General features: G+C 54.8%; 1 protein-coding gene across 1 annotated transcript; it reads right to left on the bottom strand.

Annotated features, from left to right (window-relative positions):
* Nucleotides 1–6677: 6677 nt before the first annotated feature.
* Nucleotides 6678–14644, bottom strand: FDXR (ferredoxin reductase; the record flags this gene model as incomplete). The annotated part of the gene is given in 13 exon segments (XM_010022034.1): nucleotides 6678–6808; nucleotides 7523–7696; nucleotides 8132–8209; nucleotides 8212–8290; nucleotides 8572–8765; nucleotides 9433–9517; nucleotides 9723–9830; nucleotides 11108–11209; nucleotides 11688–11801; nucleotides 12306–12428; nucleotides 13375–13470; nucleotides 14502–14600; nucleotides 14602–14644. Coding segments are annotated over 13 exon segments (1426 nt in total), but the record flags the coding sequence as incomplete, so codon positions are not given.
* Nucleotides 14645–14707: the final 63 nt, after the last annotated feature.

Below are 14707 nucleotides of genomic sequence, written 5' to 3'. Positions count from 1 at the left end.
AGAGCCCAATTCAGGCCCTACCATGGGGGCAGCTGCTCCAAAACCTCCTTGTGCCCTGGCTCAGAGCTACCAAGATGCTGGGCATCACCCCTGAAAGCATCTGCTGGTCTCTGTCATGCTGGGTACCAGCTGCACCCATGCCCAGGCACTGCCCTCCTGCCTTCCCTGGGTGCTCAGGGACACAGCCACCCAAACCCAAGCTATTTAGGGCTGCCGGGTGGCTGCCACCCAGCCTGGCACTGCAGCCACCTGCAACAGCAGGGCTGGGGCCTGGAAAGGTTATTTCCATAAAGGTTTCAAGCTGCCTCCAAACCTGCTGCCTGCACTTAGGCAGGAGCTGCCTGATGCAAGACATCCCCACACTGACCCCTGTCCCTGAGGCAGCCTGGCCCGGGGCTGTGGGTACCCTCGGGGCTGCAAGAGATGCCTTAAAAAAAACAAAGAAAAGGGAAAAATGCATTTTGGGTTTCATTTTAATCCCTGTAAAAGCTCCTCTGCAGGAGAGCTCAGCCAAATCTCTGCTGCTGTGCAGGGGCTCAGGGGGATGCAGGACATTGCACCCTTCTCTCGGCTACCTGACAGCCACAGCCGGCTTCCCCCCAGTGCTGCCTGATACTGCCTCTCTTTAGCCCAAGGAGAGAAGATTTAATGGTTAGCAACAGGTCCGTGCCTCCAATCCTTCTCCCAGCACAACAAAAGGGTTGCTCTTGGGTTCAGCATTTAACTCCTTCTGTTGCCTTCATGGTCAGGTGTGACCAGGCCTGAGGGACCAGCTTTCCAGGGAACTGGTCCCTTGGGGCTGGCACAAAAACCCTGAGCTGCTCCTGTGCCCTTAGTGCACCCACGGTGGCTCAGGGGCCTCATTCACCCCTCCTGGATTCCTGACTCACACCTACCTCAGCCTCAGCAATGTTTCATGTGGAAGATGTTTCCCAGCATCCAGGAGGAATGACGGGAACGATGAACCTCCTCCCAGGGCAATATCTGGCTCCCCCATTGCAACATGACGCTCCAGCATCTCCATCCCATGGGACGTTTAACCACATCACAGCCCAAACCCCATACACGGAACAGACAAACCCAGGTCTGATGTACAGCTGGAGGGTGCCTGCAGTGGGGGCAAGGACTGGAGGAGACACACATACCAGGGCCCCCTCCAGCTTTGTCTCCTCTCCCTCGGGAGTCAAACCCAGCTAAAGCCCTGGCCAGCACTTGCCCTTGAGGCTGCAGAGCGAGCGGCTGCACTAAGAGCTTGCTTCCAAGTTTTCAGTTTTCCTGCCAAAGTCCTTCCAAAGCAAAACCCACAACATTTCTCTGGCGGGAAAACGCAGCGATTCCCCAGCCTGCAGCTGGATCTGGGCCACCAACATCAGAGCTGCTCTGCAGCCATCAAGATAACTCATCTGTCCATTTCAATAACAAAAGTCCTGTTCACTTTCAAAAGAGATGCCCTGATGGCTACAAAGGTCCAAAACAGAAGCATCAGCAGCACCTCAAGATGAAGCCCACAACCCCAGAGACACAGATAGACCTCTCCTCATGGTTAGAAAGCTGTGCCCTCTTTGCCCACTTTTCTGGGCTGTGTGGGGACAATCTGGGCACGAAGCTGTCTTCCCCCTCCTTTTTTCTCCTCCTTAACACCTCTGGGGTGGTACCCTGGCATGGGACCCTCGGCATCCCAGTGGGTCCCTCACCCATGGCACAGCACCAACAAGTAGGAGCTCACCTCAGCTTCTCCATCCTTTCCTTGGTATCTTTTCTTGCAGGAGGCTCTGAAAGCAGGTTGATGAATGTGAAGCACCATGTTCCAACAGCTCCTGGCGTGCAACCACCTCCTGCAGGGAAGAGCCCACTCCACACATCCTCCTTGCATCCCATTGCAACCCCACATAGTCATTCCACATCCCAAGCTAAAGTAAAGCCCAACATAGTGCACCCTGCCCCAGCCCCTCCATCCTGGTATCCCAGCCCAGCAGAGTCAACGGGAGCCATCAACTGAGCACAAGACTGCATCCATGCCCCTACCCAAAGCATTCACCCCCAAGGGGCACCCACAGCCAAGACAGCATCGCACAGCTCCAGCCAGTGTCTTTAATATCTCCAGTTCTGCAGTGCAAGCCCCTACCATCAGCCTCCTATTTGTAGGAGAAACTCAGCCAAAGGTTTTTAACCTGAGTGCATCCTAAACCGGGACTTTGGGAAGGAGAGGACCCCGGTCTGTGCACTGCCAGCACAAAGCCAGAGCAGTCCCTGGAAGGGCAGGGTCCCTGTGGGCACCTGCACCCCGCTAATGGCATCAGACAGGGTGAACACAGCACACAGGTCTTTCTGCCAGGGCTGAGTCTTGCAGGTGACACTTCTGACACCAGAGATTTAGCCTTGGACCTGCTTCAATCCCAGACCTGCACTCACCCTGACCTGCACCATCCCAGCCCTGCCTGTCAGCTGCCACCCCCCTTCCCTATATGTTTGCCCCAAAATCGAGGTCTGAGCACAGCCACCCCTACTCTGGGCGCTCACCTTGCCCTGGCCCTCTGGAGCTCACTTCAGAAGCAAACAAGGGTGTAGATCATCTTCAACTCCTGGGGCCATCCTCAGGCACCATCCCCACCTCCCCTCTCTACTCCATCCCATAGGGGTATTCAGGTGCTTAAATAAGCACGCAGAGCCAGCTGGTAGCTTGGATCCCAGCAGCCACAAAAGCAACCAAAGCTGAAAACAGAGTAAGGAGAAAGTTGGGAGAGAGGCCACAGGGATAGTGCTGTGAGTGATGCACACACAGCTCGGATGCGGCACAGCTCCGCTCCGCTGCCACCATGTCCTACCCTCACAGTAATTAAGGCAGCTAAAATAAACAGGGATGTTTTCATCCCTGCAGGGATAATTCCTCCTCCTGGGGTGGTGCGTGCCCTGGAGATTGGGGATCAGGCAGCCAAAGCCAGCAGGTTGGAAATGGAAATTTCCCAGGAAGGGAGGAAATAACTTCTTTCTGGGGCGTAACCAGCCCTCACCCTCCAACAACTTTATTTGCCGCTGTCACATCCCTAAATAGCTCCTCGAAGCAGCTGCTGGGAGTTCACATCTCCTTCCCCTCTGCTCCCCTCCTGGCCTGGGGAACGGGTTCATGCAGCTCCAAAAGTAATGACTTTCCAAAGTGATTAAAACAGGGGAAACCTCCAGCCCTGCACAGCCCTCTGACCATAGGCAAGACTTCAGGAAGCCTGAAGAGGTTGGATCAATAAGGCTGGGATTGGAAACCATGAGCCTCTGGTGGGTCTGGAGCCAGGGATGTGCGTGGAGTGCTTTCAGAGAAGGGGCGATGTCATGCCAGGAGGGATGGTGCTGGACGCAGTGGGGCTGGTAACCCGCTCCATTGACCCAGAACTTGGTACCCAACCTGTTCACATCCCATCCCCAGGGATGGGGATGAACCTGGAGAGAAGAGCACACAAGGCACAAGATGAGCCCAGGAGGGGCCAGCGCTTGTGCTCAGCCAAAGCGCTGAGGTCAGCACTCCCCAGAGCCATCTGTTCCCAAGCGAAGACCCGGCACACACGGACTGACCTGGGCTTCCGATGCCGCAATTCCATGGATCATGCAGTGAGGGGCCGGCGTAAAGCCGGACACCGCCTCTGCGGCCGCTCGGGATGGGGCTGGGGAACCATGTGTTAACCATGCCATGGAAAAGCTTTTCCAACCATTTTCCTGCTTGCATAAATGGCTTTTAAACACCTCTTCACTGCTGGGCCAGATTCCTGCCTGGAGCTGGGTTTTCCTTATTCCAGAGCACAAGTAACCTCCCGCTTCACCGGCTCTAAATGGTCACTTGAAAAGGCCAAGTTCATCGAGCAGCCCATTAGCAAAGCCAGCGAGAGCCTCCATGCTTGTCTCCTGCATGTAACAAACACAGCATCAGCAGGAGCTTCTGGGGTGTCTCAGATGTGCTCTTCCCTGGGTTACCCCAAGCTGCCCGGCAGGAGCAAGGCAGAGCCCCAGGGTAACAGAGGAGTTACCCTGCGCAGCTCTGCAGACCGGGGAAACTGAGGCACAGCAGCGCAAAGCAGGAGGTTGCAAAGACCCAGCTGAACAGCACTTACCCTGCAACCGCCCTGCACCATGGCGAGCTCTCTGCTCTGTACCCACCCCAGCTGCCTTTCAGAGCAGAAGGAACAGCTCAGCCTTGCTTGGCTGGTCTTGAGGCCAACCCTCACCAGATGCTGATCTCCACCAGCTTTGTGCAGTCTCATTAAAGCTAAGCTGAGCCATTACTCATTGGAGCAGGGAAGTCCACATTAGGAACTGGTGGTGATGACTTTCAGCTTTTCAGGCCTCCTTCCAACAGCAGGCGGGTGTCACTCAGAGCATCGCCTTCCTGGGGTGGGAAATGGCTTTGGAGATGCCCCTTCGGCTGCTTGGGAAGCAGAGGGCACAGGGGTGGCTGCCCCCTCACCTCTTGGACCACCACGGTGGGGACATAACCTGTAGCAAACACAAGGTTAATCACACCTAAAAGCAGAACCTGAATGTGAACAGGTCCCAGGAGAACCCCCTCAGTTGCTCAGTGCCAGCTCACCTCTCCATCCCCACTCAGCCCCTTTGCTCCCCATCACCAGCCTCCCAGCGCCACCTAACGACACAGTGTCCGGGATAAGGCCCTTCCTCAGGAACCCAGGTGCATCCCAGTCCCCGGAGAAAAGGATGGAGAGCATCCATGGTGATGGGGACAGCTGGCTGGGGCCTGGGGATGCAGACAGCAGAGGAAGGGGGAGCTGGAGGTACTGAATGAAGACCCGCATAACCGCAGTCCTCCATCCCTGCCCTTCACTGACCTTGATCATCTCATGGCTTCCCCACAGCCCAGCATAAACCCCAGGGTCTTGGCTAGGTTCTGCACTGAGCAAGGACACTGGGCTCAGCAAAGACAGACACTCCCCTTAACCTGTCATCACAGTCCCAAAACTACGCCAAAGCATCACCAGGTTGGGAACAGCCATTTGCCACATGCAGCACAAGCACCATGATTGTATGATGGCTACGAACGCACCTGACATCAACATTCAAGGTGATGTGGAAGAAAACCCTGGAGAAGAGCTGGTTTATGTCTTCCCAATACTTGCAGATTTGATGCAGCCACAACCACCTCTTCACCATCACATTTCTGGGCCATCTACCAAAAGAGCTGCTCCCTGCCCTGAGAGCAACCACTTCAGCCCCCTTCCCAAAGAGCTTATTCACCTCTGAACCCAGAGCTGATGTAATCTCCCTAATGCTCAAGAGTTCAGCATTAAGGCTGCATCAGCCCCGGGATGTATTGAGAGCCCCATCACACAAGCAGCTGTTCCACAAAAGCTTTATTGCTCGTTTGCGTACGAGTTCCCAGGATCACATTTCCTGAGTTCCTTAATGAGCTTGCAAATGAGACTGGAATAGAAAAGGAAAGAGGGAAAAAGGGAAAGATGAGAGAAGGGACCTTCCCTAAGGTTCACCAGAGATAGGCTGGGAACACAGCGCCCAGCTGACAAGCCCTCAACCATAGGAGAGGGCTTAGAGATGGAGGTTGAGCGTGGACCTGAGACAAGCCCCACCAGCTTGACTTCCCCTCGGCCTCCATCACAGAGCCACCACTAACAACCATTTACACAGGGCAGAGAGGAGTGGCTGCAACCCCCCAGTGCTCCCATGGGGAGTGCAGGATGCTGAGGGTGGCCAGAGGAGGAGGCCACGCTGACACAGCCCCTGCGCCACAGATAAAGAGGAGATTACGGCTCACAGTTTGTAATCTGGCTTAAAACCTGACACCGTCACCGCAGTCAATTCGGGTTGAGAGAAGCATTTAATAAGCTTCAAAACCACACAGGCCAAAAACCAGAACCACACCAGGAAATGAAGTGAAAGCTCAAGGCAGGGCTTGCATCAGCCAGTGCCGGCAGGTACCAACGAACACAGGACCCCTCATGATCCGGAACAAGGCAATTACACGCTTGTTATCCCAATCCACCCCATGATCCAGAACCCAGGCTCTGCCGGGGCTTGACTGCAGGAGGCAGAAAGCAAATTAATGCTCTTGTCTGTTTAGAGCTCACAAGCAGAGAGCAAACATTCCCTCCCTGCACGAGAGGAGCTGCCTTGCCTTGAGACACGGAGCAGGAGACGCGGCGCTTGGCTGCTCCGAGAGGAAGGAGCCACAGACAAAGAAGCCAGACTCAAGTGGCAGCTCCAATTTGGCTTTCCTGGAAGGGTTTATTTAAAAAACAACTATTACTCAAAGCAGCCTGCTCAGGCACGAGTGACAAGGCAATGAAGCCATTTGGCTTGAGGCTTAAAGGGGAGGCAGTGAGACACGAGGAGGTTTCTCTGTCGACTTGCCATGGGGAAAACGTCTGGCCAGGCCTCCTGCCAGGGACACAGCTCCCCTCACCTGCACCAGCCAATTCCTTAATGCTTGAAGGACACAAATAACAATTACGCAGAGGTGCAGGGCCAGCCAGCAGCCTCGGATGCTTTGAGACAGTCACTTCAGGAGCCCAGAGTTCATTATTACCAGAGAAGCTCAAGTGTCACACACCTCTCCAGAGCAGCAGGCACAAGCCCTGTGCTCCAGGGCCATGCTCTAACCCACTGGCCTTGCCCCAGGACAGCACCAGCTGGACCAGCACCACATTCCCATCACTGGTGCTTTAGTGACCGATGAGCCGCAGCATCTCCTGAGGATCCACGATCTTCTCTCGGGGTTTGCCAGCAGCTTTGCCTCTTGCCACTTCAGCAGCATCTATCTTCTCCCAGTCCAAGAAGGAAACAGGACGGACCCCTGTGATGATGGCAAGAGATGGGAGAGGGAACTTAACCAAGTAAAAATGAGTTCAGCCTCACCTTCCCATTAGCAGGGACCTGATGTGCCAGGGAAGCCTGCCCTTCCCTGACACGGCGCCAGACTTCAGCCTCACAAAGGAGTAATGATTTCTAACACCACAAGGAGAGGGATGGCAGGTTCCAGTCAACTTGGATCAGTCAGACCTTTGCAAGCTGTTAACAACTGCAAGCACAGCACCACCTCAGGGGACAAAACACTTCCAGTTCACTGTTAAGCCTCAGACAGTTAAGAAGCAAGACACACACGCACGCTTTAATTGAATGCCTTTAAACACAGCAACAGCAAATTACTCTCTTGGGCATTTTAATCTTTCCCTCAACTTGCTTAGAAGGGTTACTAGGAAAAGGACTCAAGAGCAATAGCTCGCTGTCTAGGCAGCTAACAGTGGCATTTTACCCAAGGTCCATGCTGCTTTTAATGGCCCTTCCCACAAAGTGGTCATTAACCTTATCAGTGACACCGAGTTTGATGGAATTCAAATCCCCCTCTCCCTGCACTTTGGAGCAATGAAACAGCAGCACATTTCCATGGTTCAGACTCTGCTCCCAGAAGCAGCTCGCAGGACTCCAGGATACCCACATCCAGAGGGAATTGGGCTGTATAACACCTTCAGGCTGGCTGCTACAGTGGCTCACAGCCCCTCACACTGACCTCGGCTGCGCAGGATGCTCTCCATAGCCCCAAAGCCTTCTCTGGAGGTGGACACATCCAGCACACCCCCCTGCACGTCCTCCAGCAGAGACTGGGCAGTGTCAAAGCTGTCGTTCATGGTGGTGATGATCACACCCGTGGGTCCTCTCTTCACCCACCCGCTGCAGTACAGACCTGCATGGACACATAGAGTAGCCAGGCTTGGTTCAGTGTGTGGCTATGGACCCTCCTGGATGCAAGTCCTGTCCCTGGGCATCACATCAAGCTGCAGGTGGTGGAAGAATCCACCCTTGTGGTGGGAAGAGTGCAGCCCTTTGACAGTGCTGTCGCAGGAGTTTGTGTACCTGCAGATACATTCAGCAGCTGTATGGGCTGTATTGCTTTAGTAAGACTCCAAAGCCCAGTAAAATCACCCTGTACAAGAACAGACCCCTCAAACACAAGCTGGGGACAAGTCAGGTCTTAACACTGACAGGGGCAGCTTGTTTCCTCGTTTCCACTCTCCCACTGAGACATGCAATTGCCTTATGTCCATGCCCTTGGGAATGGAGCTTCCCACCCCGCCATCTGCACTTGACATGTCCCACCCATATCCCTGTGGATACAGACCTGGGACGCCCTCCACTCTGCCTGAGCTGTTGGGAATAATGCCACGCTGGGTGTCGAAGGGCACTGCTGGGTCCTTTAGCCAATGCTGCTGATCACTAGCCCACACTCCAGCTCCTCCGTGTCTCCAGTGGGGATGGCTTTGGCAGAGTCACCCGAGCCCTGAGAGAGGAAGAAAGGGACTGCTGACCCCCAGTCACCAGATACAGAACAGCCTCCTCCAGTCCCCTTTGGCATCCCTGATCCCAAAGGCCTTTCCCCAAAGGGCTTTCTGCAGCAGCAGCATGAAAAGAGCTCCCTTTAGAGAGGGAAAGGCTCTTGGTGGTACCAGCTTCCCCGAGAGCCAATCCAACCAGCCAGGGAAGACAACGCTGTCCTTGGAATGATTCCCAAAGGCTGGAGGGATGCAGCAGTGTCCTGCTGAGGCCATACCAAGCCCGTACCTCCAGGCGGGTCAGGGCCATGCGGACACCCCTCGCCCGTGTCCCATCAGCCGTGGGCAGCACCTCCTGGGGGCTGCGCTGGAACTTCAGCCCCCATTCCCGGGGGGGCACCGTCTCCAATGGCTTCTCCGGAGGCTTCTCCAGGGCTGTTTTGATCATCAGTTCAGTCAGGCGCTTCCTGGGCCTGGCGGCATCTAGCAGCAGAGAGAGAGCTTCAGGACAGGAACCACAGCAAAAGGCCTTTGGGACACAGCACAGAGCCAGTGTCAGTGGTATGTGAGTGCCTATTTGGAGTTTGTCATGCTGATGGGCATCCGACACCTTTGAGATGACAAACTGCAAGTCAGAGTGAGCAGGAGAGCTCCTGAGGCTTGAGGCCAGTGGGACATCATAGACTCATAGAACAGTTAGGGTTGAAAAGGACCTTAAGATCATCTAGTTCCAACACATGAATCAAAGCCTGTGATTCTCCTGTCTTGCTGGTGCTCAGAGGCAGCAGCCTGTGGAGAAGAGCAAGTCTCTGGACACCCTTGAACTCAGTGTTTTCCTTTTAGCTCTGCAGGAAGCTCTTAAATCAACAGTCATGGGAACTTGAAAGGTTCCCCCAGCCCTCCTGAACCTCTTGTCCTCATTACTCAGAGTGTAAGCGTAACTCCCAAGCAGCAAAGTGGCTGCACAGAGAAACAGGCTGTCCCCTTGTCTTTGTGGCCAGCTAGCACTCTGAGGATGACCCACACCACCATGCATTAAGCACAAGGCAAGAGTTTCTCTGATGCACGTTCTGAGCATCTCCAAATTGCTCCTGGATTTCACCTGTCAAGGCGAGTCACTGTCTGGAGGACCACAGCACACTTCCCTCACCTTTAACAGCATCCTTGAGGCCTGTGAAGTCAGCAGGGTTCAGCACAGGGCTGGCACCAGGCAGGTTTATCATCTCCCGCAGCTCCTGGGGATTGCAGGCAGGAAGGTGTTACCTCCAGGTCACCCAACAGCCCCAGGGCCCCTTCCCCAGCAGTCAAGAATGGGAGCAAATAGGCGCAGGAAGGACGCCTGTGATCCTCAGCCATCCCTAGCCCACCTCTCCCACCAGGGATGGGCAGCCTGGGGCTCAGTGCTGGAAGCACAGCTGCCCTCCAGCACCCCAGCCTTACCTTGATAGTGAAAGCAACTTGGAGAGGTCCCCTCCTCCCAACCAGCCAGACACGCTTCACCTTGCTGCAGGCAAGAGCTGCCAAGGAGCCATCAGTGATGTCTGTCTTCTGCAGAACAGAGACAGGAGAGTGGGATGAGGGCAGATCTGGAGGGAGCTGGGGGGGAAGGCACAGCCTCTGAAGGTGAAAAATCAGCAGAAAAGCAGGCTGTGCATGCAGAGAGCCTGGGCAAGGGCGGAAAACAACTCATCTCCCATTGCACAGAGCTATTTGCACAGCTGGTCCCTCATCACTGAATGTGCTTTCCGAGGCCATAATGCACTAGAGGCAACGAGCTGGCACCCTGCGAGATTGCCTCGGGGGATCCACCCAAGCAGGTTAACCTTGGGGCTAATGGAGTGAAGCCTTTCAGTGAGCTCCACTGCGGGATGCCTGGAGATGCTGCTGGGTGACTTCCCAGCTCAGGATATACAGGCATGTGGGTGAAACCCACTGCAAACCACAGCTCAGGTCAGCGCCAGCTCTGAGCACACACAGAGGCATTGCCAGGGCTCAGTGGTTGGCATCTTGCAGCTCTGTTTCAACTGTGTGCATGTATCTAGATCACAGGAAGATCTTTGCCGGAGAAGACACAATGGGAGGGACACCAGGAAACCAGGAGAAACCATTCCAGACCAATATTCCTAACAGCAAACTGCCTGCACCCCCTGGCACTTATTTCCAGTGCCAAGTCCTTCCCAGCACTGCTTCCCAGCTGGACTTAGCCACTGGTTGGAAGTGCCTCCAAGTTGTTGCTGGGTCTTTTTAATTTAGTTTTCATTTATTAAATTATATTAATACAGGAAGTTGTTGCACGAATGTAAAACTTTGTGACATTTCTCCAGGAGGAAGAGCCTTTGCTGCCAACATCTGGGGCAGCAGCTGTATGGAGCAGCTGGTTCACACCAGCTCCCAGCTATAAGGGAGCATGGCAGCAGAACGAGAGGTGCACCAGCTTGCTACCAGTAGAAACCAGGCTGCTGCCCTCAGCTACAGCAGAAAAAGACTCATCCCAACATGGAGAAGCTTCTAGCCTGGTGGTGGAATAGGGCAAGCAGCTCCTCCTTTGCTTCTTATAAGGGATGAAGCTCAAATGCCAACTTTTGAGATACCAGCAGAGCAATCTGGAGAACTCCAGTGCTACTCAAGGCTGGAACCTTGGATCACTCCTATGGGCTGTGAATCCATAGGTTCACACAAGAAGCAACAGTCTTCCCTGAGGAAAGATCCCAAAGACAGGAAAGTCTGAGGTTTTGCTGAGATGGGTGGGAACCAGCACCCATCCAGCAGGGACTGAATGTGGGCCCCAGGCTGCCTTTGTGGCACAGAGCACCCCTGGGACTCACCCTGAGGAGCTGCAGTGGGGACAGGAGGATCCGGGCAACATCCAGCGCCACATTGCCATGACCCAGAATCAGCGCTGTCTCACAGCTCAGGTCAGGATTCAGCTGCCAAGAGAGACCCAGCTGTGAGCATGATGGCCTCAGACCTGTTCCCACCACCCAAATTCCCTTCCACCCCTCTCTTCCCCCCAAAATGGGGAAACTCCACACCAGCCTCCTCTCCAGTCACAGCGACACAGACACTCTACGACCATCAGCCAACCCCTCTCTCCTTCTTCCTATGATGGCATCTCTAGGAGAAGGAGCTGTTTTCACCCAAGAAAACCTCCTCAGGTCAAAGCAGAGCATCACACCCCAGGTTCCCATCTGGCCCAGCCAAAATGTGCTGCCAACCTACAGAAGCGGCTAATCCGCTCTCACTGATGTGCAAATTGTTCACATTTCTACCATCTAAGAAGGATTTAACACGGTGCCTGCTAATCTTTTCCAATTGCAGGCCTTTCAGGACTTAATGTGGAGCTGAATGCCTGCATCTGGATGCAGGATGGGGAAGCAGGGCAGGGAAGCTCAGGGCTGTACTCACATCCCGGTTCTCAGGCAGCCCGTTGTACCAGCCCACAAATGTTCGGGCTGAATATACACCAGAGAGGTTCTCCCCTGGGATCCCCAGGACCCGGTTATCTTCAGCACCATAACTCTGAGGAAGGAGCAGACATGGTCAGAGATGTTACTGTATGCATGGGTTGATACCAAACCACAAACCTCTGCTTCCAGCTGCTGCGAGGGACACTGCAAGGCTGCAGACCCCTCCTAGGGGCCGGGATACCCAGTGAGGAGCTAAACACAGCCGAGGCACAGGCGCTTCATCCACCCCATTCCCACAGGCTCCAGAGCCAAACTTGACCTCCTTATGTCAAGGCAGAGCATGACAAGCTGAGGGCTGAACAGGAGGGACAAATCCATATCAGGCTGAAATAGGTGTTGACCATTACAGGGAAGAGGTTCCTCAGCCATGCCCCTCACAGCAGGGTTTTGAAGACCTGCGTTTGATGCCATGTTCTAACACACGGTCCCAAGCACGGGGACAGTTCATCACGGTAATAAAGCACCCGGAAACATCTCACTCAAACCCTCATCCCAAGACTCCAGTGGGGAATAACCCCCCCGAACCTTCCCCTTGCGCAGAGGCAGCGGTACCCACCAGCACCACGGCGTGGTACGCCTGCCGCAGCTCTGCCACCGTCACGTCCCTGCCCACGGTGACGTTGCCATAGTAGGCGCAGCGCCCCGAGCGCGCCGTCTGCGTGAAGGCGTTGATCACGTTCTGCACAGACCAAACAAGCACCAGGGAGTTATGTCCCAGCCCCAGCCGGGGCCAAGGCCTGCTGCTGATAGCTCCTGTCCCCCCCAGCCTTGAGATGCGTCACCCCCTCGTCCTGGCAGTTATTCTGAGGCTCTTATCTAACACCAGCCGCAGATAATTCATGGGGAGATAAGCACAGGCTGGGACTTGGCGCTCGCTTTTTCCATCGCCCTGTGTGGAATGGAAAATCCATCTTTTGCAGGAGGGCAGGACCCCTTCAATGCCTTTGGCACCTCTGCATAAACCCCACTGTAGGAGAAAACTCTTTCCCAAAGATGATGTTTGCGAGGGAGTCCAACCAAACCACCCTTTCCATTGAGGGGGCCAGACCTCCTCCACCAGCCTCTCATCTCAACCCTTCCCAAAACCCACTTCAGTGAGGGAACACAGGGCAGAAGGGTGCCCAAACCCTTTTCTTCTGAGCAGTCAGGGCTACAGAGCAAAACAACTTCTTCCCCTGCAGCTCCAGCTCAGGCTGAATCCAGCCTGGTAACAGGATGGATACCACCACACTGCAGGCACTGCCCCAAACCCACATCCCTTATCTCCACTTCTCTTTTCTGAGCTCAACAGGATCCTGGCATTTTGGTCGGAGGATCTCCAGCGATTAGAGGAAAACATCACAAGATATTCCTGTGTCTGGAACTCCTGTGTCCTACCACTCTGACCACCTCCCGTGCAGCTCAGACACAGCAGATACCCCCAGGTATAACTTCTGCCTACTATGAGGCAAAGGAAAATGACTGATTTCAAAGAGCTCCTTGGTTTAACTTCTGCTTGCCCAGATGTACACCTACAGCCCAAGTCCATCACCCCTAATAAGAGATCTCTGATACTAATTGCCTTGCCTGCACCCACCACCATCATGCTGAACCACATGGGCAAAGGGGAGGAAGCCAGCACCAACCTTCACTTCAGGGTGATCTGGGGCCACCCCAAAACGGACGAGCCCAAAGGGAACAGGCAGCTTCTCATAGATGTCAACTTGTGCCCCACCATGGTGCTGCAGGAGAAGGAAATCACAGTTAAAGGATGAGGACAGAAAGGCCACGTAAGCCCAGCAGCTTCAAAGGGACATGCAGTGCTTGCATGCTGCTAGGGAAGATACAAGGCAGGATGAAAGGTTGCACCACGATCCTGCAGCCAGTAAGTGCTTCTTCCAGACCCTTCCATGCACAGGATGATGCTGTACCTGGTACTGCCAGCTCAGATCACAGGGTGTAGTAAAGTGTGACCTTAACCACCACCAAGCACATCTTATGAGGGGCTCCATCCTCCTGCCCACCTCACAGCTCCTCTTCCACACTCACCTGGCAGCTATCCCGTACCTGGGGGGCTGACGAAGAGCCCCCACACTGGGTGCACAGCACAGCACCACGTGTGCTGGTGGACCCCAGGCTGTCTGCCAGCCCCCAGCAGAGGTCGGAGCTGCAGACAGATGTTCTGCTGCAAGGCTTTTGTTATCTTGTATTTTGAGTCAGACTCTTCCCAGGGATTAAGCAGCCCTGAAATTTGTCCCTGAGGCTTAGTAACAGCTATTTTCCAACACCTACCGGAGACAACACAGCAGTTCAATGACTGGGTTAAGCTGCTGCATCTGTGCTCGGTGCCAACAGTTGTCTTCTTCCATCAGCAACCTGACTGCCCAAAGCACTAATAACCTTCACAGATGCCAGGTAAAGGATCACCTGTGTGCCTTCACTCAGCTAGGAGAGGAGGAAGCAGGAGAGCAGGTCCTGCACACTAACACGTGGTTATTGTCATCCCTGTTGGGTGACAACAGCTCCGAGCAAGGCAGACCTCTGATTCTAGAGAAACCACTGGGGCTGAACTCACAGCACCTTGGCTTGGGTCTGGGCCAGGGGCAGGGCAGGGATGGAGACAGCAGAACCTACCCTAGATGAAGGGGCCCAGGAGGACTCTGTAGGTCTGGGCTGCCCAAGCAGCCCCCCAACCCGCTTCAAGCCAAGCAGCCTGGAGACACCCCCCACCCCATACCCTGCCCTCATCCACCACTGAATCCCTCCCTGGTACCTTGAGGATGTGCTGAGCTGTGTAGAACCCCGCAGGCCCGCTGCCCACCACGCAGACACGGGGAGCCGGGGCAGGCGAGGACAGCCACCGCTTGAAGCCTGGATGGGGGGCAAGGACAGAGAGGACATGAGGTGTGTGAGGTGCTGACGCCCAGCCCAGCATCGCCCTCCCCTGGAGCCCAGCACCGACGAGCGGGGCTCGTCCCC

Source organism: Nestor notabilis, unplaced genomic scaffold (assembly GCF_000696875.1).
Source record: "Nestor notabilis isolate BGI_N333 unplaced genomic scaffold, ASM69687v1 scaffold26359, whole genome shotgun sequence".
Lineage (NCBI taxonomy): Eukaryota > Metazoa > Chordata > Aves > Psittaciformes > Psittacidae > Nestor > Nestor notabilis.
Note: the sequence above shows the minus strand (reverse complement) of the source record. Positions and strands in the feature narration are given on the sequence as shown.